The sequence below is a fragment of the Crinia signifera genome, chromosome 6 (genome assembly GCF_055691185.1).
Source record: "Crinia signifera chromosome 6, ASM5569118v1, whole genome shotgun sequence".
Lineage (NCBI taxonomy): Eukaryota > Metazoa > Chordata > Amphibia > Anura > Myobatrachidae > Crinia > Crinia signifera.
Genome location: NC_139222.1, coordinates 248,404,508 through 248,428,221, shown reverse-complemented (window position 1 = coordinate 248,428,221; position 23,714 = coordinate 248,404,508). Strand labels below are relative to the sequence as shown.

The window sequence follows — 23,714 nt, the reverse complement described above, 5'->3', positions numbered from 1 at the left end:
GGGATAAAGTACCAACCAATCGGACTCCATCTGATATTTGACAGGCTGTGCTAGAAACATTTAAGGATTGTTATCTCCCTTCACTTTATCACTCTCCAAGATCTGGTCAAATCTCCCCCAAACTTGTAAATGTGAGAAGTACCAGTGCATACACAGAACATTGCCACTAGAGGTCACTATTTTCTCACTCACCATTTGAACATTACTGTACTTCGCGAGCACAGGCATTCCAAAGGATTTCATGGCCCCTGTACAATAATATTCTCTTTTGGATCAGTCCTCACTTATAACATATATGAGCATTGGCAAATGCCAATCTTTATCCATATGCAACGTTTACCAGGAAAGGCCCGTGTTCACCTTCCTCTCTGCCGGACGTAGCACTGTAGAGTGACTTTGCATTGCATTGGTTCCCATTCATCAATGTGCGATAGCAGCACTAAACAATGCATTCCAGAATGACATTTATTTAGCACTGAAAATAAGATTTCAGACTTCAAAAGTTTTTAATAAAGGTTTATTTATTTTAGTGAGAAAAGCTATTCATTTAACTTATTTACTATACCACCGAGTAGTTGCACAGGCAGGGCCGGTGCAAAACATCACAGCGCCCCAGCCGGGCCTAGTGATGGCGCCGGCCCTGTGCACAGGCAGGGAAGTGAGACTGGTCTAATCAGCACCAGCCAGCAGGAACCAGAACAGGAGGTGCCTCTGCCTGGCAATGACAGGCAGTGGCGCAGAAACGAAGGGGGTACTTTTTCCCCGTTCCCCTCCCGTGTTGCATGGCGCCAGGCAGTCAGTGAAAGAGGACAGGTTGCTGCTGCAGCACAGCCTCTCTCCGCAGCTCAGCACATGCTGCTCAGTGATGTGCATGGGGCAGGGGAGAGAGGCTCTGCTGCAGCAGCTGCCTGTCCTCTCTCTCTCTCTGTGCATGCAGAATCCCTTCCTCCCACCCACCTGTTCTGCCTGCTGCCCAATCAAACTAATATTTTTCTTCACAGGGGCATGACCACATTCGGCAGGGCTGTGCTGACCTGTCCGCTAGGCGAAATACGCATCCTAGCGAACAGGTCTGAAATAAGGCCCAATGGAGTTACTGCATTAATCCCATGTGCAAGCTGGTTATTAAACCAATCCTGATTAAGTTATTCCTTGTGTGGACTGGCACCTATATCAACACCTAGGAACTGCCAATAGGTTGAATGCCTGGTCCAGAGAAAGGGGTGCCGGACAGTTTTCCGACAGTCGGGATCCCGACAGTTATTACCTCGAAGTCGGGATCCCGACAGTCAAAACCCCGACACTCGGTGTCCCGAAGGCCCCCGGCTATTTTCCCTCGTGGGGGTCCACAACCCAATAGAGCAGGCATTCCCAACCACGGTCCTCAAGGCACACCAACAGTGCAGGTTTTGTAGATATCCAGGCTTGAGCACAGGTGACTTAATTAGTATCTGAGGGATTCTGATTAAACTATCTGTGCTGAAGCCTGGATATCACTAAAACCTGCACTGTTGGTGTGTCTTGAGGACCGTGGTTGGGAATGCCTGCCATAGAGGGAGAATAGAATAGGTGGCGAGCGTAGCGAGCCACTGTGCCCGCAGCATGGCAAGTGCAGCGAGCCCGCAAGGGGCTTTGTTTTGCTCGCCATGCTGTCTGAGCCCAGCCAGTCGGGATCCCGACGTCGGGACCATATACCATACCCCACAGAAAGCAGCTGCAGTGACACAGAGTTATATTAGCTGAGTACAGAAGAGATGTGTATTCATAGTAAGAGCCGGTGTCAGAGTCACACGCCACCTGCGCACAATACACACAGCTCAGCAATGTGTGTCAGCGTCACATGCCACCTGCGCACAATACACACAGCTCAGCAATGTGTGTCAGCGTCACATGCCACCTGCGCACAATACACACAGCTCAGCAATGTTTGTCAGTGGCAAATGCTCAACAAATTCTAAAATGCCCATTGGAGCATAAGTTACACTGAGGGCCTTATTCTAGTTCACTCTTTCTGACAAAATCCTTCTTAGATGGACAAAACCATGTGCACTGCAGGTGGGGCAGATGTTACTTGTGCAGAGAGAATTAGATTTGGGTGGGGTTTTACTTCAGTGAGATCTACATTGCAGTGTAAAAATAAAGCAGCCAGTATTTTCCCTGCACAGAAACAAAACAACTCACCCAAATCTAATTCTATCTGCACATGTTACATCTGCCCCCCTGCAGATGTAACATGGTTTTGTCCATCTAAGAAGGATTTAGTCAGAAAGAGTGAACTAGAATAAGGCCCTGAGTGCCTGAGTCAGATGGAAACCTCCACCTGCCACCTCAATAGCGCACGTGGTGGTGGTGTCTAAAGATACACAAGCGGTATTACAGCATACAGAGACTCTGAAAGTGGGCAGCCCTGGCACAGTCAGATGCCCACTTAGACACCAGAGGAAGGGCCGATACCATTTGCAATGCCCACTCTGTGCATATAACCTCTACTTGTGCAGAAACTCCCTTCCCTGTCCCTCCTAGTGCATCAACAGCCTCCCTAACCATGTACAATAAGCCCCTCTGTAGACTCACATCCCACCTCTCCAGGTGCAGCAGGCAACAGAGATCAGAACTTACCTGGGCAGGGAAGGCTGCTTCATAATCCCACTGTCACTGTTCCCTGCAGTCATGCTGTGAGGGGTCCCGCTCGCTGCTTCCCGCCACCGTTGACTGCTTGGGTCAAACAAGTGCACAGACTCTACACATGGGGCGGTATTCAATCTTCGGGTCACGGCAGACGAGCTTGCTCGCCTGCCGTGACCCAGTCCCGTTCTCGGTCAGCTCGACCGAGAACATGCAGGCGGGATTCAATGTCCCGCCTGCAGCGGGATGAGAAGGGGGCGTGGCCGCGAGTTGCGGCCGGGAAGTGACGAGATGCAGCCGGCAGCTCGTCACTTCCCGGCTGAACGAGCCCGACAGCTAGAGATGTCGGGCTCGTTCTGCCAGGAAACCCTGTTCAATGCTGTCGGGGAAGACAGCATTGAATAGGGCCCGTCGAGCATCTCCCCCACGGGAGATGCTCGACGGGGATTGAATATCCCCCATGGCATTGCATCTCTGGGAACGCTGTGACGCCTCTGCTGCAGAGGCTTGTTATCAGCTGCATATTCAGAAGTTCTACCGGCAAGAGCTCCGCAAGCAACCGGAAGAACCCAATCAACATTTATTGAATTGTGGCGCTCTTTTACCTGTACTCTAGTTTGTTATTTATTTACTGTAATGTTAAGTTTTGTCTCCCTGTACTGTTCCTTTGTACAGCACTGCAAAACACTTGTGGCGCCTTATAAATAAAATAAATATAATATTTAGACCATGTCTATATTAGATAAACTGCATCTAGAATTTTATTGGTAAGATGAAAGGACTAATGGGAGTATTTTCGCAGAGTTATGGACAACTGGTGGTGCAGAAATCCTTGGGTTTTGCCTATGAGGTGTGCCGGGGAAGTACCACAATACAGTATGTTATTGGCCTATGCAGTCCCCCTGCCTATAATCTAGGTCTGTACATCATTGGAATGTAAGGAACTGGAATCATGAGCCACAGTTCTAGCCCACCCCACATCCATTGAGACTTGGACCAACTTTCATTAGGGGGAAGGGTACTTATATGTTAGTTGGGCGCCCACTATAGTTAGTACGCTCATACCCCCACTATCCATGTTGGCGTGGAGTTGATTTTATATAGTGTGACGAGCGCAGCGAGCCACTGAGCCCGAAGCGTGTCGAGCGTAGTGAGTCCCGTGAGGGGACGCATAAAACTAAGCAAATAGCTTAGTGGGCAGCCAACTAACATATAAGTACCGGGGGAAGCCTAAGAGTGTCAAAGCCATGCCCCGGGAGTGCCCGCCTGCTGAATTTCCTGGTGCTTAAAGACTAATTTTTCTTCGAGCACCTGCCAAAAAAGACTGTGGGGGAAATTTACTAAGAATATGAATATGAAAATTCGTATTCTTAATACGAATGCATACGGCTGTTGTGGCCGTATGCAAATTCGTATTCTGGAGAAAAATTTATTAATCAGTCGTATATGACTGATTCGTATTTTCCGATGGCGTATCCATTCGTATATTTTCCGATACGAATTCGTATTTTAAAGTACAAATTTGTATTGGCAGCCTGTACGGATCAGTCAGATCCGTGCAGGCTTCAGTGTAAAAAAAACTTATATAAGAAGTATCCCCCGGCTGTGACATTACCTTGCTGGCTGGTTGGGCCTGGGGCTGGTTCTTAAAATACAGGGGGACCCCTATTCATTTTGTCCCCCGTATTTTGGGAACCAGACCCGGCCCTGGAGCCTGGGGCTGGTTTTAAAAAAGCCCTATGTCAATTGTTCCCTGATCTTTTAAAACCAGCCCCGCCTCTTTGAGCCTGGAAAAAAACAAGGGGGGAGGTTGGGCACTGTGTGGGAGTGTCCACCAAGGGGCGCTGCAATGAGCAAGGCAGCTGCACTAGCGGGTTAGTTAGGCCCGGTAAAGACAAGAAAAAAACACAAGGTGTCAGAACAGAGTTCTGTGGCAGCGCTGTGTGGAAAACATTATAATGCAATTATTTAGGAAATTGGATGATCTGTACAAATGGTTTTATTAAATTTGGACAAACTGTCCATATATAAAATGAGTAAGCAGGAATAGCATGTGCATACACTATAAAAACTACAACAATGAAAGAAAAATAAAATATATAAAAACACTCTGCCTGCTGGATTTTTTACTGGTGTATACACAATTATAAGTGGTATTGGATATCCATTATAGTTACCAATCCTGGTAGTAGGGAAATGTTCCAAATTTCGGAGATGAAAGATTTAGTCGATGGGGCCCCAATGGGCTGGAGAAGATGGTACAAGTGGTACTGGACCGCACAGCCAGTGATGTTGGATCCTCTCTAGTTGGTGGCCTGGAGTGATGTGAAATGTTCCGTGGCCACTGGAGGTGTTTCCAAACGGAGGTTGTCACTGATGGATATTTTCGGTCTTGAATTGTACTTAGTAGGCTTCTGTACAGTACCTGTACAGCTTGATGGTGAGTCCGTGGGGCCAGAGGTGCCTCCCAAGGCTGGGGAGGAGGGAAATATTGGTTGGGGGGTCCTCTCCAGGGGTGACCGTATCGGACAGTTGGAAATAAGTCCACGGTCCCTTATGGAGGACTGGTTTTCTAGAGGTTCCCAATAGGACAGGACTGGAAATTAAGTCCAATGGTGGACAGTACCAGCAAGGCAGAGTCCAATAATTGGTGAAGTCTCCAATGAGACTTAAGGATAAGTCCAATGTAGGACAGTACCAGCAAGGCAGAGTCCAATGTATGGTGGGGTCTCCAACGCGTTTCGCTGCTTCCCACAATGCAGCTTTGTCAAGGATAATTTCATGGTCAGGCAAACTGCCTTATATACCCTTATAATCAGGGCCGGTGCTAGGGTGTCCGGCGCCCTCCTGCAAACCATACATTTTGCGCCCTTTCACAGTGCCATTGCAACAAGCTGCAGCCCGATTGTGGGAGTGTATGCAACATGTGATCCTATGGAGGATCTCTGGTGCATGTACATGTATGCATACACCATCTCAGTGCTGTGTCTCAAAATGTTGCAGGCACTAAAGGTGCCCATATAAGCTGCGAGAATCGAATGCGTTATGGGCTAGATCGCATTGCACGGCATGCATGCAATCTGTGTGTGATGCAATCCAAAATCATTGCAGCGTGAATGGCCACCTTTAGGCATATAACCCAGCCCATTATTTAATAAGTGTCTAAATTAATATAAAAACATCTACAATTATTAAAAAAATTGTTATAAACATGTATAATAAAAGGAATACTGACAAGAAAATGATAGGAACTAGCGCTAGTGGAAAAGCAGCTGAGTATTATCCCCTGGAGGCCATCCAATCCTCCAAACAATGGAAACAATATGCAAATACAAAAGGTGGGACAACCAGCGCTTGATAGAAACTTGATCGTGAGCTGGAGATCAGAGCACAGCTGACGTTGCTGGTGGATTAATAACCACACTTACTTTATAGTTCTGTCTCGAGTTCACGTAACAGTTTCTTTAAGCAGGAAAATATGCTATCCTGGACACTTACTTATTGGTTCAATCACGAGTACACAAAAAGGTATCTTTGTTTCTTCCAAACATCAACATCAATCAATGGAAATAAGCAGATCGGGTGCAACTTACTTTTTATTTCAGACTCGCGTTCACATAATGGTATCTTTAAAATCAGGATCCAGTCTCCAGGTTTGGTCACAAAGATTTATTCAAAGATATAACACGATAAAAACACACACGGAAGGGGATCCAGGACACTGCTGCGGGATGGAAGGTTCTTTGTCTCAGGCGCTGCAGACGCATAGGACAGAGCCGCAGACGGTTCCCGTTCACCTTGTCTGACGCGCTGGAATAAGGTGAGCCAGCAAGCAGTACTGACGTCAACGCGTTTCGGATTCCTCCTTCTTCAAGACGTACTGCTGTCTATCACAGTATTTGATTTATACTGAATGGCAAAGTCACATGATCGTGTTTCCACCTATCATGGTTCATACCTATAATCTATGGGACCCGGCTCTTTTATACTATGCAACATATTACCGCATAATAACGGGAAATACATACATAAATACATGGCATTACATATCAAACATATAAAATGAGTATATAAAAGTACAAAAATTACAAAAGTACAAAAATACAAAAATGTAATAAAACATCAATAAAAATTTATAAAAACATCGGTGTCTTTATATATTATTATGATATATGTGATTTTTTGTATCGATGGTTTTAAGACACCGATGTTTTTATAAATTTTTGTTGATGTTTTATTACATTTTTGTATTTTTGTACTTTTGTAATTTTTGTACTTTTATATACTCATTTTATATGTTTGATATGTAATGCCATGTATTTATGTATGTATTTCCCGTTATTATGCGGTAACATGTTGCATAGTATAAAAGAGCCGGGTCCCATAGATTATAGGTATGAACCATGATAGGTGGAAACACGATCATGTGACTTTGCCATTCAGTATAAATCAAATACTGTGATAGACAGCAGTACGTCTTGAAGAAGGAGGAATCCGAAACGCGTTGACGTCAGTACTGCTTGCTGGCTAACCTTATTCCAGCGCGTCAGACAAGGTGAACGGGAACCGTCTGCGGCTCTGTCCTATGCGTCTGCAGCACCTGAGACAAAAAACCTTCCATCCCGCAGCAGTGTCCTGGATCCCCTTCCGTGTGTGTTTTTATCGTGTTATATCTTTGAATAAATCTTTGTGACCAAACCTGGAGACTGGATCCTGATTTTAAAGATACCATTATGTGAACGCGAGTCTGAAATAAAAAGTAAGTTGCACCCGCTCTGCTTATTTCCATTGATTGATGTTGCTGTTTGGAAGAAACAAAGATACCTTTTTGTGTACTCGTGATTGAACCAATAAGTAAGTGTCCAGGATAGCATATTTTCCTGCTTAAAGAAACTGTTACGTGAACTCGAGACAGAACTATAAAGTAAGTGTGGTTATTAATCCACCAGCTACGTCAGCTGTGCTCTGATCTCCAGCTCATGTATAATAAAAGACTGTTCTTTTGCTGTTTAACTCTTGTGCAGTCCCTCCTCTTCTATCTGCCTAGGCAGGAAGCTGAGGACACCATTACACCCCTCGTGACTGAGGGGGAAAGGAGGGGAGAGAAGGAGGAGATGGAAGAAGAGGGGAGGAGATAGAGGGGGTGGAGTTTTGAGGACTGGCAGTGGCACTGGCACAGCACACTGAGAAGCGGGTAGGAAGGGGAGGCGGCACTGCTGCCTGTTCATCATTTGATGACAGCTGACAGGCGCAGGGAGCAATGGGAAGGGGGCGGATCCGAACATGACATGTCATCCAGGCATTCACAGACAGAGCTACATGCCTCAGCGCAAGTGTCTGTGAGGAAGAGGGGGCAGGTCGCAGGAGGAGGACAGTGTGTGCGCGGTGCAGGCAGCTGCTCAGCCTCTCCATACTGCCGCCTGCTTGTCAGACAGGCACTGCGGGCGGCATGCAGGAGGCAGTGACAGTGAGGGCTGAGGCAGGTTCAGCAGAGCAGGGAGGGAGAAAGCGCCTTTTCAGCATGGCGCCTCCCTGCTTTGCAGGAGCTGCTGAGTGGGTAGCGCCAGCCCTGCTTATAATTAATACAATGGGTTGCACCTGGGTGCATAGATCATCCAATCTCATTAAAAACGTTTCAAAAAGTATTAAGTTTGAAGAGGAGACAATAAATTATATATACATATAAGGTAATCATATTAAATAAAGTAAATTATAAGCACAATCAGAGAAATAACTTACATTTTCGTCAGTTGTTATGTTTAGCCCGATCACGTGATCGGAGGAGGTCCAATCATTATCCTTAAGTCTCATTGGAGACTTCACCAATTATTGGACTCTGCCTTGCTGGTACTGTCCACCATTGGACTTAATTTCCAGTCCTGTCCTATTGGGAACCTCTAGAAAACCAGTCCTCCATAAGGGACCGTGGACTTATTTCCAACTGTCCGATACGGTCACCCCTGGAGAGGACCCCCCAACCAATATTTCCCTCCTCCCCAGCCTTGGGAGGCACCTCTGGCCCCACGGACTCACCATCAAGCTGTACAGGTACTGTACAGAAGCCTACTAAGTACAATTCAAGACCGAAAATATCCATCAGTGACAACCTCCGTTTGGAAACACCTCCAGTGGCCACGGAACATTTCACATCACTCCAGGCCACCAACTAGAGAGGATCCAACATCACTGGCTGTGCGGTCCAGTACCACTTGTACCATCTTCTCCAGCCCATTGGGGCCCCATCGACTAAATCTTTCATCTCCGAAATTTGGAACATTTCCCTACTACCAGGATTGGTAACTATAATGGATATCCAATACCACTTATAATTGTGTATACACCAGTAAAAAATCCAGCAGGCAGAGTGTTTTTATATATTTTATTTTTCTTTCATTGTTGTAGTTTTTATAGTGTATGCACATGCTATTCCTGCTTACTCATTTTATATATGGACAGTTTGTCCAAATTTAATAAAACCATTTGTACAGATCATCCAATTTCCTAAATAATTGCATTATAATGTTTTCCACACAGCGCTGCCACAGAACTCTGTTCTGACACCTTGTGTTTTTTTCTTCTCTTTGAGCCTGGGGCTGGTTACGGCCGTGGGTGTATTTCTGTATACGTATACACCTACTTTTTTTAAGAATTTGTTTTAGTAAATTTCTCCCTGTAACTTTGTGCAGCCTGAAAACATACTTGGTCTGACCCAGCTTGAACCCGTATATACATAAAATGTAATAATAATAATTTTTCTGTTTTTTAAATAATCATAGCCCCTAAGGATGAACCTTTGGACCACTTTGTCCAATTCACCTTCCACTTTGGTTGGGTCGCTGGTAATCCTGGCACTCCTAATGAGTTGGACTTGAGTAGACCCATCTTTAATGCCTTGGGGTGGTGACTGGATGCTTTGAGTAGAGTATTTTTTATCGGTGAGTTCTAAGAATTAAGTGATTTCACTGTCAAGAGACCAGCTACTTATAACAAAAGAGTAAGTTAAGGATAATATCATTCCCATGGTCAATAATTACACAACTTCAAGCCCAATAATTCCTAGAGCCACATGAGCTCTAAGGCCCATCATTTCTACTGACCCTCTACTACCATGTTTTAGACACGAGACCCATGATGTGTTACACCAGGGGCAAGAGCATTAAGGATGTAGTGGTACATTCTGACATGGTCAGGTCTCTACGGGAATGTATGGCATTGCATCGGTCAGCCATTCGGACAGCTGCCAAGGCAAACTTGCAGGCAAGTTATCAGACCAGTTGGTCGCCAGGCATTTTGCCATGGCAAACCACACTTTAAGTGATCTATGCCAACAAGTGATCGATCACATATCAGCCAATCGGAGAGGAGGAGACAGAGCTAGCAAGCTACTGCAGTTGGAAGCCAAGTGGATCTTTGACCTTGAAACCATCCACTCACGTGGACTGAATGAGGAGAGACTGCCTTGGAACATATTTTGACCTGTTCTGCACGTATTACTAGCCAGATAGCCGCATTATATAGTATACTGTATGTGGGGACACATTGTCGACGCGGGGCAAAACCGTAAATTCTTTCGTTAAGCGGACAACCGCTTCTAATTTCCCCCTCCCTCTTTTTTATGGTGTCACCTTTTGGGCCACAATATAGATCACATAGAATATAACAATATGGTTCCCTATAAATGGACAAATACACCTAGCTCACACTGGGGTCCCTGAGGTCCAAACTACTGCACAAATGATTAGATTATATCTAAAGGATTAGCAAGTAAATGTATATTTATGTTGTAGCTTTAGGTCATTGTTTTTTTTAATGTCCACTTTGCTGCTATTCTAGCCACTGTGTGATCTGCACCTTGATAAATAGGTCTGTGTACCCAGAAATGTTGGGATCATCTTATTATGGGATAACAATTGTTTTTGGCAAACAGTCTCCTAGTGCCACTGCTTCCTGAAGCAAACATCTATATATATGTCTAGTGTCCGTGCAGCTCTGTAACACTGCCATCTGTTGGCAGGGAGTGAAACTACTTCTACTAGCTTTGCAAGCATTTGCTTTGAGCGGGCTTACACTGCTCTCTGTTGGCTGCAAGTGAAACTACATCTACTAGCTGTGAGCGGGCTTACTAGTGTATATAATATATACTCTGCTTGCTGCTATGTATCCAGTTTATTGAGTCTTGACAAAGGTCCCCGTGGAGGGCTGAAACGTCGAACAAATATGATGTCCTGATATGAACTCGTGAATAAACACATTATTTTTGCACATTTTCAGTGCTGTTGAGTGTCTGCTTTCTACTAATGCTATATTTGGGATGGATAATCCTATAATGTGGAGCAGCACCCTGTGTCTTCCTATGATGGACTGAGGGCGGTTCTGCTTCTATGGATAGATAGATAGATGTATTCCCTCACACAGTATGTGACTGCGACTTCTGCCCTGGAGAAGAAGGTCCAATTTCCAACTTCCATGCACATGGGACCGTATATCGGATCGTGTCAGATGTGAACATAAAGCAAACACTACTAAAGCGTAATGCCAAACTGCTCCCATTTTTAATAACTGCAGTATCTGACGATTGGACAGTTTTGCTATACTTTAGACCAGTGGTTCTCAACCTTGGTCCTCAAGTACCTTCAACAGTGCATGTTTTCCTGGTGTCCACACAGATTCACAAATGAAATAATTAGCTCCACAGGTGGATCTTTTAAAATGTGTCAGTGAATAATGATTGCACCTGCAGCGTGACATGGAAAACATGCACTGTTGGGGGTACTTGAGAACCACTACTTTAGACCACATTAAAAAGGCCAGTTACCACCACCAAATGCCGGCTTCATGTCCATCTACTTGCGAATGGATTGCTATCAGAAACTTCGCTAGATTTTGCAGTTTAGTCTCGCACGTGTGCGCTATGATAAATGCACCTTGAAAAATTGCAGGGCTGCAATCAGGTCTGAATAACCCCCAATAATTTATGAATTATTGGACGAGTATTAGCAGTTCCCACTTCTCAGTAAAATGAAAAGTTACAAAAAATGACAAACATACAATAGGGAAAATTAAGTAAGGGAGATTATATTACAGGGGAAAATAAATTGGGGCAGGTGAGGAAGGTGAACATGACTTCTAGCGGAGAGAGAAATGAAGTATTTTTGTGGGAGTGGGACTATCCTATGTAGTCAGGTTCCGTGTCCTGACTGCAGGGACTGCCAAGAGGTATGTGCAGCTTCATGCCTGATTACAAGGTAAATTGAAACCTAACTTAATGGGAGTTGGCCTGTATGCCATAACTAAACCTCCTCCAGTATTGTGATGTGGGCTATGGGCAACAACACTCTTCATCATATACCGCTTTTCCACCAAAATCCTGGGTCATACTGTATACAGGATTTTTGTGGGTCTCTCTACCTATGTCCCTGTTTCCACTGTCTTGTTATCATTTTTTCTTTCCCGGGATTGACACTGTTTCCACAGTGGGGTGGATGGGTAGGGAACAGGCAGCAGCGTCCATGGACCAGCATGTGGCCCGGGAAGCGGGGCAGCGTGCGAGCACTGTATGGGGACAGGGCATGCCGGCGGCCAGGCAGTATGTGGGGACTGGCTTGTGGGCGGCTGGATAGCATGCAGGGAGCGGCCGGGCAGCGGAAGGCACCTGGGTAATGTCCACCTTCCCTGCCCGGGTCAAAAAAACACAGCCCGTTACCCTTATTTTACCTGCTAAAAACCCTGCTTGAGTGCTGGATAAAAATCTCAGGTCACTAGACCTGACAAAATATCCAAGGTTGGTGCGCGCTCATGTGCAAAAACCCATATGTGTCACACAGTTGCACAAATACAAAAATGTGTACCTTTCTGCCACTTGTTCAAAAATAACAACCAGGGCAAAATTAAAAAAATCTACACACAACAAAATCAAAACTCGATACTGTTTAAAAAAAAAAAATCAAAACCTTTATTTATTATTTTTTTTTATTTTAAGAGAAATATAAGATGCAATGTAAACTTACACAAAATGTAGAAAAAAAGAGACAAATCCTATCTTACAGTTTCTAAGCTCTCAATTTCATAGTGTTAATTCCAATCTCTAATAACAAGACATTATATTATACCAGAAATAGATAATACGTATATCCCTGTTTAGCATTTTGCATTTATTTTTAACTGCTTCCACATATAACAAATATAACAATATATAAGATCATTAGTACCACTTTGGTCCAAGATATTATCAAACTGGGAGATGATTGCAAAGGTTCTTGAGTACAGGTAAAGAATGCAAGAGTAACATCTCCCACTTCAGATAGTTCTTCTAGAAAAAAGGAAAATCACTTATAGACCACCAGACCTGGATAATTTTGTAACGTCAGTGCTACTACTGGTTGCCATGGTAACAGTACATTCAATTTCAAAGTTAAATGTACATCTTGCAGACTTCACAAATACAGCTGACCGCTGTCACTTACTGATCATTAAGCTATGTCCAGAGACACCTTTATGCATATACACTGTTCTACCATCACCCAATGCTGGTAACAGTTGACCGGGCTGATAATTGAGCAGTGTATTGCCACCAATGAGCAGTTAATATCATCCAACATGTTCGAAAGATCCAATATCGGTGCTCTGATGTCACCTATCTGACATTCTGATGGACTGAAATCAACCAATATGGTTGCTATAATCTGACCATGTTTGGCAACATTATTGTATGTTGTCTGTGTGTCAGATATTTTGGTTTCGGTATAGTGGGTCGACAATATCTAGGTCACTAGGTTGACTGCTAATGGTCGAGTGTAACTAGGCCAACACCTGGAAATGGTCAACATTTACCATAGTACAGAACGTATTGTGTGGAATGAGCATCAGATATAGAATTCGGCACATAAGGTACATTTTCTAAAGGACATCTCTGCATGCTAGGCCCACCCCCTACCTCACTAGCTCCACCCATTAACATGAAAACCTGCCAATAACTCCTCCAATGCCACCAAACTGTTAATATAACTACGCCCTCAAAAAAATGCTACATCTATAATGTATGTATCAACATATTCATATTTATAGCAACAGGTATTAAATGCTATACTCTATGAAGGAACCATTTATACATCAATATCAAAATGTAGCTATAGTTATCGTTTGGGACTCTCAAAACTCATACTTTGACAATTCTGTTTTTGAAATCATCCGAAATCTTTCACAAGTAGCGCTTCCCAGGCTCTCACTCTCACGTATCCCGTTACCCACTCAGCTTCCCACTCCACAGATCCAAGCACTCTGCCACCCAAATTTCACCTGCAATAGCTTTGCTAGCCTTCAACTCCACTTTCTTTATCTTTCTCCTCTACTCCAACCCTCAACTCATTCACTGGCCATCACTAAAAACAGAAAGGCAGATAAGTAAATGGTACTAGCCTATGACATATCTATAGCGTGTATCCAAATGTATATGACATCAGAGCCGAACAACTCCACTGTGGTAGGAGTGTTTAATAACTACTCTATGTTTTTAATAACTTTTAGAAGTTCAGATTAAAGGCTGGCCTAGCCTCTGCTACTTCATACTCAAATGCATGAGAGCAGCTTTTGGTGAGCCTTAATTCTATCCAAGAACCAATTGAATGTTGAATCCATGGAAATCATGATGTAACTGCACTCTGACATCACAGAAAACTTTTAATTTCCTAAAGTAAGCAATTAAACCTTGAATTTGTAAGGATTACCCAGTCCTATGAGAGGTCATTTATATTTCTTTCAATAACGCTTTAGAATAATACTTCTCCTGAACATTTGCTCTCATAGGTTAAAGGTTAATTGGTCAGATCCACTAGAAACCATTGTTTATGTCACCACAGTGGGCACTGGCCTTATATATTGTCCTATTACCTGTCATAGGAAGCAGAATTTTTGAAAATTAAATCAGAGAAAATTTGTAGAACAATCCTGATATAGGGGAGGGGGGATTTATTAAAGCAAGGAGAGGTACAAACCAATCAGCTGTCATTTCCAAACAAGGTCTGTAAATTGTCAGAAACTGATTTCTTGGAAATATATCGGTCTCCAAGCTTTGATAAATATCTATCGTCATCTCCAAACTTTTTTTATTAAAGATTTTTTTCCTTTTATTGACTTCCAGTTACCCCTGTTTTTGTTTATTCAACTGGGCAGTTTTAGAATTTTGAGCAGTAAACGTTTTCTAGTATGAAAGGGTTATTTTATCCCCTTAACACTAGAATGTCAACTGCTGCATTCTATCTAGTAATATTATTTAAAAAAACAAAAACACAATACACTTATTATCTTGACTAATATTGAAAAACAGAACGCAATGGTTCCTCAGGCTTTCAGTAATATGTCTTATAGTAAAATTAAAAGGCATAAATAGTTATCACTACTGCTTAGAACCAACAGGAAGCTCAACTCAGGACAGTGGTGGCCGAAGCTGCTCAAGATAGATTTGTTAATGCCAGTGTGAGGCTAATAATACAGATTAATGATAATTGCACTCCTAAATTAAAACCTGCTTAACTCAATTGGAACGTATGATATTAATATAAAATATATCTTGGGACCAGCCCAGTGCTATATCTGACACAGAACTGAATAGATAATGGATTCAGCACTTCCATAGGTTAAATAATCGCCTGGGAGGGACATATATCGATTAAAATTATCTTCTAAATATGAACTCAGTTTCTGTATTAAAAAAAAAAAATTTAAATGCTGCAAGGAGATGCTGCTGAACAAAATTGTACAAAAAACAAGTTTACAAATTAACGACTGTTAATATAACAGCCACTAGTAAAATTAAAATAAAAAATACTATGAAAATCTTCTTTTTTGCCTTACAGGGGAGCACGCATTTATCTTCTGACCATAATACAAAAATATATAAAAGATCAGCTGCCTGCTATTTGTTTAGATCACTGTATCTAAAAAATTGCTATATAAAAAAAAGTTATAAAAATCCATAGCACTTTAAAGAGCACAGAAGAAAAAGTTAAATCTACTGTGCGCTGAAAAAAAAAAATTACAGTACTTTACAAAGCACTGAAAAAAGCACCGAAAAAAAACAGCACCAGGAAAAAAAATGAACCCACTGAAAAAAACCACAGCACTCTACAGAGCACCGAATAAACACTTCCCAAAAAAATATCAGGCGCTAGCAGCACAACTCCAGTTGATAAAAAAAAAAAAAACAATGCTTTAATTACTTTTTTTTATTTGCTGAAATCTGGATTTCTTTTTGTAAAGCAAATTCCCTGAACTGAGGTAACAACGGGATAAGATTATAGTATCCCATTATCTACCTCATATAATTCCACAAGCTGCTTACGCTAAATGAGGTTTTATTAATCAATTATTAGCTAGTATACCTTATACAGTACCAACTGTGCTGGGAGACCTCATGGTGTATCGTGATCCCCTTTGTAACTACGGGGGTAAATACAACGCAAAAAGTCTCTCAATTATTTACAGCACCTGAACCTGCCCGGTTAACACACTGGTCTGGCTCATAGTTTCCTGAGTGCATGGTTTCAATATTAAATTTCACACTGTGCTCACCACTCGAAGAGGTAAATTTATTACACAGTGATGGTGGGAATTGGGGCACAATTTCCATATTAATGCACCAAGGGCACCATCATTGTCTAATTAATCACCTCTTTAACAAGAAGAGTCCTGGATGAGGAGCCTGTAGTTTTATTTTAAATACTTAAATATTGCACTTATCCTTTTAATAGACTTTTTTTATTTATTTTTTTCTGATTAAAGAATTTAAAGTAAGGATTACAAAACAAAGCATATAACACAGAACATATAGTGTCATTAAAGGCTACCTACAACTTAAATACTGGTTATTACTATGCCCTTTCTGCCAATAGAGTTACAAATAGGGCTACCGCATGTGCTGTGAATTCCCTTGTGTGTCATACATGATCAAAGCTATAGCCTAGTTTATATGTATTTTTTAATAAAAGCATCAGATATATATATAAATATAATATATATTTTGCTAAAAAAAATGTAGCTCTATTATCGGAAAGTGATTTAAAATGTTATAGAAATGCCGTCGTCTTTCTTGCGATACAAAGTGAATTATAATGTACTGTATATTAATTTAAAAGAGTTAGGTTTCTATTCAGTCTGAAGGCTCTATTATAATGTGAATTGTATTTTACCAAGTAGCCACATCTGAGATGTCAGCAGGACCAAGAATTTCTCTAAAATCCAGATTTTCTGTTAATGATAGGTAAAAATATTTCAATGACTATGAAATGTGCAATTACACAGCCCAACACAAAAAATAAGTGTTTAGCTACCAAGGATATTTGAATGGATTTAAGTTTTTTGGGGGGTTTGCTGAATTAAAAAAACATTTTTTTAATTGGTACTAATTCTTGAGATAATGGACACCCTCAATTAATTAATGAAATCTAGCGGAACATTCTAGAAGGTGAGATACGTGAAAATTCTAGATGTTCTAGATTCGGAATCAGCACCACAAACTTACCCAAAATCGCCCCAATAAAATGACTCAGTGTTACCTATGTGCCAAAATTTCTGGTTGGGTAAAAACAGATTTGTTGTATGGAAAAATCTGGAAGACAAACTAGAGATGTGGCTCCTATCTGAATGCTAAAAACAATTTACATTGATTTATAGGATATTTGATATTTTGATTTGATACTGTAAATGTACATTAAGGGGTCAATTCAATTAGGAAGGACAGGTAACCTAACTCCTTTCATTGTATATAAAAAATGTAATCTTATGTACTGTATGGCTGTGAAATGTCAAGTATTAAATCTGAAAAGCAATCAAACTAATGAGTCTAATTCAAATCTCTCCAGGTTAATTAAGCTAAAATCAGGCATTTTATAACATTCAATAACAAATCCAGAAGTGCTCATTATCAATGAAGTTGCAGTATACAAAAACAAAATTCACATTTTTCTAAAAGTTTTTCTTTTATTTTTTTAAAGCTTCCTTTTCTCAATAAAGGTTGGGTATCCCTTATCCAAGATGCTCAGGACCAGAAGTATTTTGAATAACGTATTATTCGGCATTTTGTATTATGTTGGCTTAGTCCCTGACTGCTCCTACCTCCAATCTCTGTCTTCATAGCTCCCTCTCTCCATATACAGAAAGTTTGAAACAGATTATTTTGGTTTCACTTTCTGTAATGGAAAGTGGTCACTTGTGGTACTTCATCTAAAATAAAAGGTGAGTGTTTAGCCTGTTATAAACAGTATATATATAGATTTGTGCATTAAAAAAGGTTTTAAAACATGAAACAAAGTTTGTGCACTATCTCAGGCACTGAATTTTAATGCGAAGCAATCATTTTCTTGCACATATTTAGTGCCAGTTACATTTCATGTTTCCAGTAGTGCCAGTTGCAGGGAAAAAAAGAACATTCTGGAAACTACTGTATGGTTTTCAGAATCATTTAGATAACAGATATCTGGGTAAGGGATAATCAACCTGTACTGTACTGTAGTTCATCATTGCTTACTTTGGTTGTAATGATGTAAAGCCATAAAAGGGCAAACTTCAATATAACTGGAATTTTTATTTTATAGTGAACTCTTATTTCACAATTTAAAAGCCATTAAATGTAAAATACAAATGTTTCCAATACAAATTGAAAATTTGTGACATTCGTACATAACGTATATAAATGGACTTTAAACTGAAAGAAGCAGAAATATTAGACACTGTGCCGTGTAATGTAATTTACTGCACTATCATGTACTATAAAGCAGACCTTTTAGGTTCCCACAAATCAGGAGGGACTAAACCAGTCCCTGAGTTCTACAAACAGTTCAGGTTTTCCAGACCATCAGTGCATCTGTAGAATGTGTTGCTTAGGAATGAATGCAGCACATGTTTTAGTCATCACTCATGACGAGCTAGGAGGTCTAAAAAACATGGCCTGTTGGTAGATCTCAAGGACTGGTTTGGCCACCTAGACCAATGTTTCTCAGTGGTCTTCCTGACAGGAAGCACAGCCTGCATAGGAGAAATTGTGGCCCCTATAATAAAAACCCAATGAAACATCTTTGCAGATATAGTCATGGGTGCTATTTTTAGTTCTGTTATATGAAGACTTTTGCATTTCTTACTTGTTGTCATTTCAGCCCACAAAAAAAACATTGATAAAGTCTAGCTTCACTGGTATCATTAAAATGAACATATTTTCCTATTATCACAGTGAGATTTGCAATAAATGTAGTAGATAAATTATCCTGAACAAGATTTAATACCTAGATTTTCAAGTATTGTTTAAATTAAATTTGAACTGAATAAAAAAGGATTATTGTATGCAGCCAATCAGGTGTGTCTGGTAATTCCTTTTAATTTTGTGTTGGCAGTAGGTACACTTTAATGGTCCATAAAATTCCATGAGTGTGACAAACAAGGATGACATCACTCCTAGTTGCACAGGACTTAGGGTTGTACATCAATCGCTGCATATTTGTACATCATTATGTAAGGAGAAATTTGCAAGGCCACGGAGTTCTGTTATTATGGCCACGGAGCCGCCAATCTCGATAAATAATTATAAATAACCGTTGTGTGGGTGTTATGTATAGACTGCACATTTTCATAATGCACTTGAGTGAGAAACGTCTGTAACCGTTAAAGTGCATCAGTTTCAAATCATAAACCACTTCTTTATCATTATTGGTAAACCATATTCACAATAGAACTAACATAACTACTATTAGTACTGCAGTCAAGCAGATAATCTATGTGTTATTTTATGTAATACTGTCCAGCAGAACTATTATATAGATTATGACTTAGTGTAATAATTCCTCTAACAACCCGCTCTAACAACCCGCCCTCTCCCTTACCCCTGATTATTCCCATTAGGTAAAATTAGCAGCTTCCTCATAATTTTGATAGCACTGAAAGTCTGCAGTGATATTACAATTGTAAAAGGGAACTCCACCATCAAATATATCCATGGAGGTTAGTTTATGTCGCTCTAAGGTACAACAGATCTGTTGTGTAGATACATCTGCACCCGGAACAAAACCCTGAGCTTATCTCTTCTTGTACCCAATGGGTAATGTACATAAACATGTCGGAACATAGAATTCTCTACATGTGGCTCTGCCGTTCCGTAAAACCCTTTAATATATTTATCTTTGCCTATATTAAGGGATGCTGTTTCGGCAAATACTTGGCTATGCAGGCACTTTAGTGCCGTGCAATATAGCACAATATAATGTTAGTGGACATGAAAAAGTGTTCTCTTATTACACTGTGGGATGTTAATGAACACAATAAAAAAAATTGACAGCCCATAACGAACAATTCCTGCAAAGGAATTAATTTAATTTTAACAAATATATTATACACACATATACAATATCAGACAACTTGAGATATTTGCAATGTTGTATTAATATTCAGCTTCAAGTGCACACTACATTGGCTTCATCCGTGTTATGGTGTCAGAGAGGTGCGAGGGAACGGTCTCTTTACCTGGGAGGACCACATTGTTCCCCTTTACCTCCAGTGTGGATAGCACGGAAATACCATACACAATATATTACTGTAGTTAGGAGTGTCCCATTGCAGTGGGATGGATTGTAGGGGTCTGATAAGCACACTTGACACTGCCCCCCATCCAACCACCACATTCCTCCTAACAATAATATTTTTTTGCATTGTTCAGTTTCTTCCCCACCACGTTCAGTTTACGTGTTCCTGATAATAATAATAATTAAAAAAGTACACGTATTTTAAAAAAAAAAATCTATATATACAAACTAAAATTGCTGAGTGTGAATCAATGGCTTTTTCTGTAAACAAAAAGGCAGAGGATAACTGCATACTTTCAATGTCAAATCTGGCTGTACACCAAACATATGGTTTCCAATGAAAAGAGCACAGTAGTGCGTACAGTATGTACATGTTGAAAAACAAGCTGTTACTAAATGATGGAGGAAACTTAAAGGAACACTGAGCTTAAAATACAAAGTTCTGTCAATTAATGTGCCACTAATACCATTCACATATATAGGCACAAATACTGATCCTACGGCTTTGAGATGTTTAATCTGTTGTTAAAATGGACTGTGAAGCTAGATGTAAGTATTCTCTGGAATTAAGTAGTCACTGCAAAGGGAAACAGGAAGTGGCTGTTAGCATGTCCTCCAGGGGGAATCTGTCCTCCGGGGGAATCTGCTATATACATTAAGATATCTCCCTCAGTGATCACAAGTGTACTGTAGTTTGAATAGCATCTTTTTTGATGCACAGACAGTATTCGTGAATGTTATTAGAAGCCTTTTAGACCAAATTGTATTTTAGGTTTAGTAGTCAATTAAGCCACTGGTTCATTTGTCTGTGGCCAAAGTTGTTTTTTTGGGGAACTCACCCAGAAAAAAAAAGCTACTGGTCAGAAAAAAAGAACAAAAATACGTAGGTTGTACAGGCTTTCCCAAAGCTTATAATTTCTACACCATGTACAGTAGGTTAAAAACAGCCACAAAAAACCTAAACCAAACAAATCAATTTCTGACAACATGGCATTAGTAGTAAAAAAAAAAAATATATATAAAAAAAAGGAACATTTAATTCTAATACCTCACATTCCTCCTTTGAGTTACAAATTAATTTTCAGACACTGCAAAGTGTCATAATTGCTTGGCACAAAGAACTGACTCCCATAAACAATAGTATGGGTTTCTAGAGACTGTGCAGGCAGGAGTTGTTCCACTCGGAAATTTGTGACATGTTTAATGTTGCAGATGATGTACTAAAGGCACACAAATACACATTTAATCTCAGATGCTTGATGATCAAAACACGATGTGATACCCTGTTATTTTCTAACGTGTTCCACTAGGAGTGCTCATTATTTCTCCATTTTGTTTATTTTTTATAAAAAGATACATTTGGTCTCTCCAAGATGATTTTACATCATGGAGATCACATCGCTGGCTTTTAAAGTATACAAACGCTCAGTCTCATTTTTAAATATAGAAAATATCTTGAGTGTCTATAGTGTTATATTATTTTCTCCATTGAAAGGTCTATCAGTTCTTTTTCTCTAAATAGTTTGATGGAACCCATCCTTTAAATGGTTTTGTACTGTCGTGGATATGGCAGTACCACCAGCCATTTGGGTTCTTCTCCAGAACCTCCATGGAAACCCCTTCTTGAAACCCAATGGTTTCATCATCTCCTTCATAGTCAGCAATAGAAACATATATATCTTTAAGGTTGTTGTGAATGAACTGAGACTTCTCAATAGGTTTTGGTCGGACAGTGGACACAGGGATCCCATTTCTTTGAGGAGATCTTACAGAGGATTCTAATTGTGATGTGTCAGCTTCTGTTTTATCAGCAGTTTTGAATTTAGACTCCTTTGGCTGAGAACGGACAACGTTAAAAGATGAATTTCTCCTAACAGACCTCAAGTGATCTGTAGCAGATAATGATTCATTCCTGCGCAAATGACAAGAGATATTGTTTTCCTTAGGAGGCGGGGAAACAAAAACTGACTGGGGTCTTACAGCCACTTGCTTCACTCCATTTCTTAACTTTACAATATTGCTATTTGGCGCAGGAGGTTTGGAGAAGCCTCCAGGTGGCCTGGTGGGAACTGGAGGTGTTGTTCTTTTGCTTTGGTTAATAGTATTCAATGCTTGCACACGCTTTTCTATCTTTTCCAGGCTGTTTGACTTATTTTCATTTTTCCTACACTTACTTGATTCTGGCTCAGGTGTTGAGGTTTCGTGTTGCTTATTATCCATTTGTTCTAGGAAATGTGATGGTGCCCACCCTTCTGAATCTTTATATCTTATATACCACCACCCACTGTCTTGCTTCTCCAAAACTTCTACTGTAGCTCCAGCTGGAAAACTAATTTCTGACTCCATAACTTTTTGATAGGTACTTCTGGCTGTATATAACATTTTCTCATTACTTTCTTCAGATTTGTCTTTGTTACTTGGACATATAAAAGAAGTGGGAGAACTAGAATTAATATCTACTGAGCTTCTCCTTGGCAGACTTTCCATACTTTCTGAAGGTGGACTTTCAGACTCTTCACTTTTTGAGCCTTTGAGGCCACTTCGTAGCTGTCCTGTTGGCCTTAGCTGTCTTCGCAAAGTGCTAATGTCCATTTTTTCTTTACTTTGGGAGTCTGCTTTATTTATGAAGGGTTTTGGTCTCACTGATGGTTTTGCTTTAGTTAGTGGAACGAACCCCTGTTTTTGCTCACAATCTTTCTTTGCCCCGACCCTTGGAATGGAACGCAAACCAGCATCAGAAACAGACCTTGCCTTTTTCTCTTCATTTGATGAGAATGAAACATTTTTTCCGGTCTCTTGGACACTTTTTTCTGATTTATATTTTAAAAGTGGTGGTTTTGAAGTAGTTGAGGAAATGGTGTTCCTTTGCACCAACAATGAACTTTTTTGAGATTCAGAATCTCCACTTGACTCTTTGTTTGATGTTGTGTCATCCACATATGGCCGGAATCCATCATTTTCATAAATGGTCTCCTCTTCATTGGTGACATCTTCAAAGGACTCTCCAACCTTAAAATTTACTCTCTGAAGAGAAGACACAGGAGAAGACTTTGAGGGCTGGAACATACTTTCTACAATTTCATCATCAAAATTACTATGAGATGAGGAACCATTTACATCTTCTTCAAACTCAAAACCAAAAGCTGGGACATCATATTCTGGCTCCTCATATTGTTGCTTTAATGGGGAGTCCTTGGAATCTCCTAAGCAGCTAGGACCAGGGGCTGACACCTCTTCTGCATCTTTAGGTTTTATGGGTGGTGCAGGAGGGGGGACTTTTGGTCTTGTCAAAGTGCTTGTCCTCCGGTTTAAATTTGGTTTCTTTCTTTTGTCGATGTAGGAGGACGGTGCCCATCCTTCTTTTTCCCCTATTTGTACATACCACCATCCACCAGAATTCTTGTCAATAACCTAAAATGGAACAAGACACCAGATGATCAGAAATTAAAACATGGCACCCATTAATTGACTCCATGCAATGGAAACCACTAGCCTTAATTTGATAGGTGGCATGGCAAGGTTGGCTCC

General features: G+C 40.8%; 1 protein-coding gene across 8 annotated transcripts in view; it reads right to left on the bottom strand.

The window, feature by feature from the left end:
* Nucleotides 1–12,581: 12,581 nt before the first annotated feature.
* Nucleotides 12,582–23,714, bottom strand: part of SH3PXD2A (SH3 and PX domains 2A) — a 296,381-nt gene continuing 285,248 nt past the window's right edge. For all 8 annotated transcript variants that reach the window (XM_083149276.1, XM_083149277.1, XM_083149279.1 and 5 more), the window contains one exon: nt 12,582–23,597. In XM_083149276.1, coding sequence (XP_083005402.1) covers nt 21,687–23,597 — 1,911 coding nt within the window. In that variant the 3' untranslated portion in view covers nt 12,582–21,686. The remainder of the gene's footprint in view (nt 23,598–23,714) is intronic.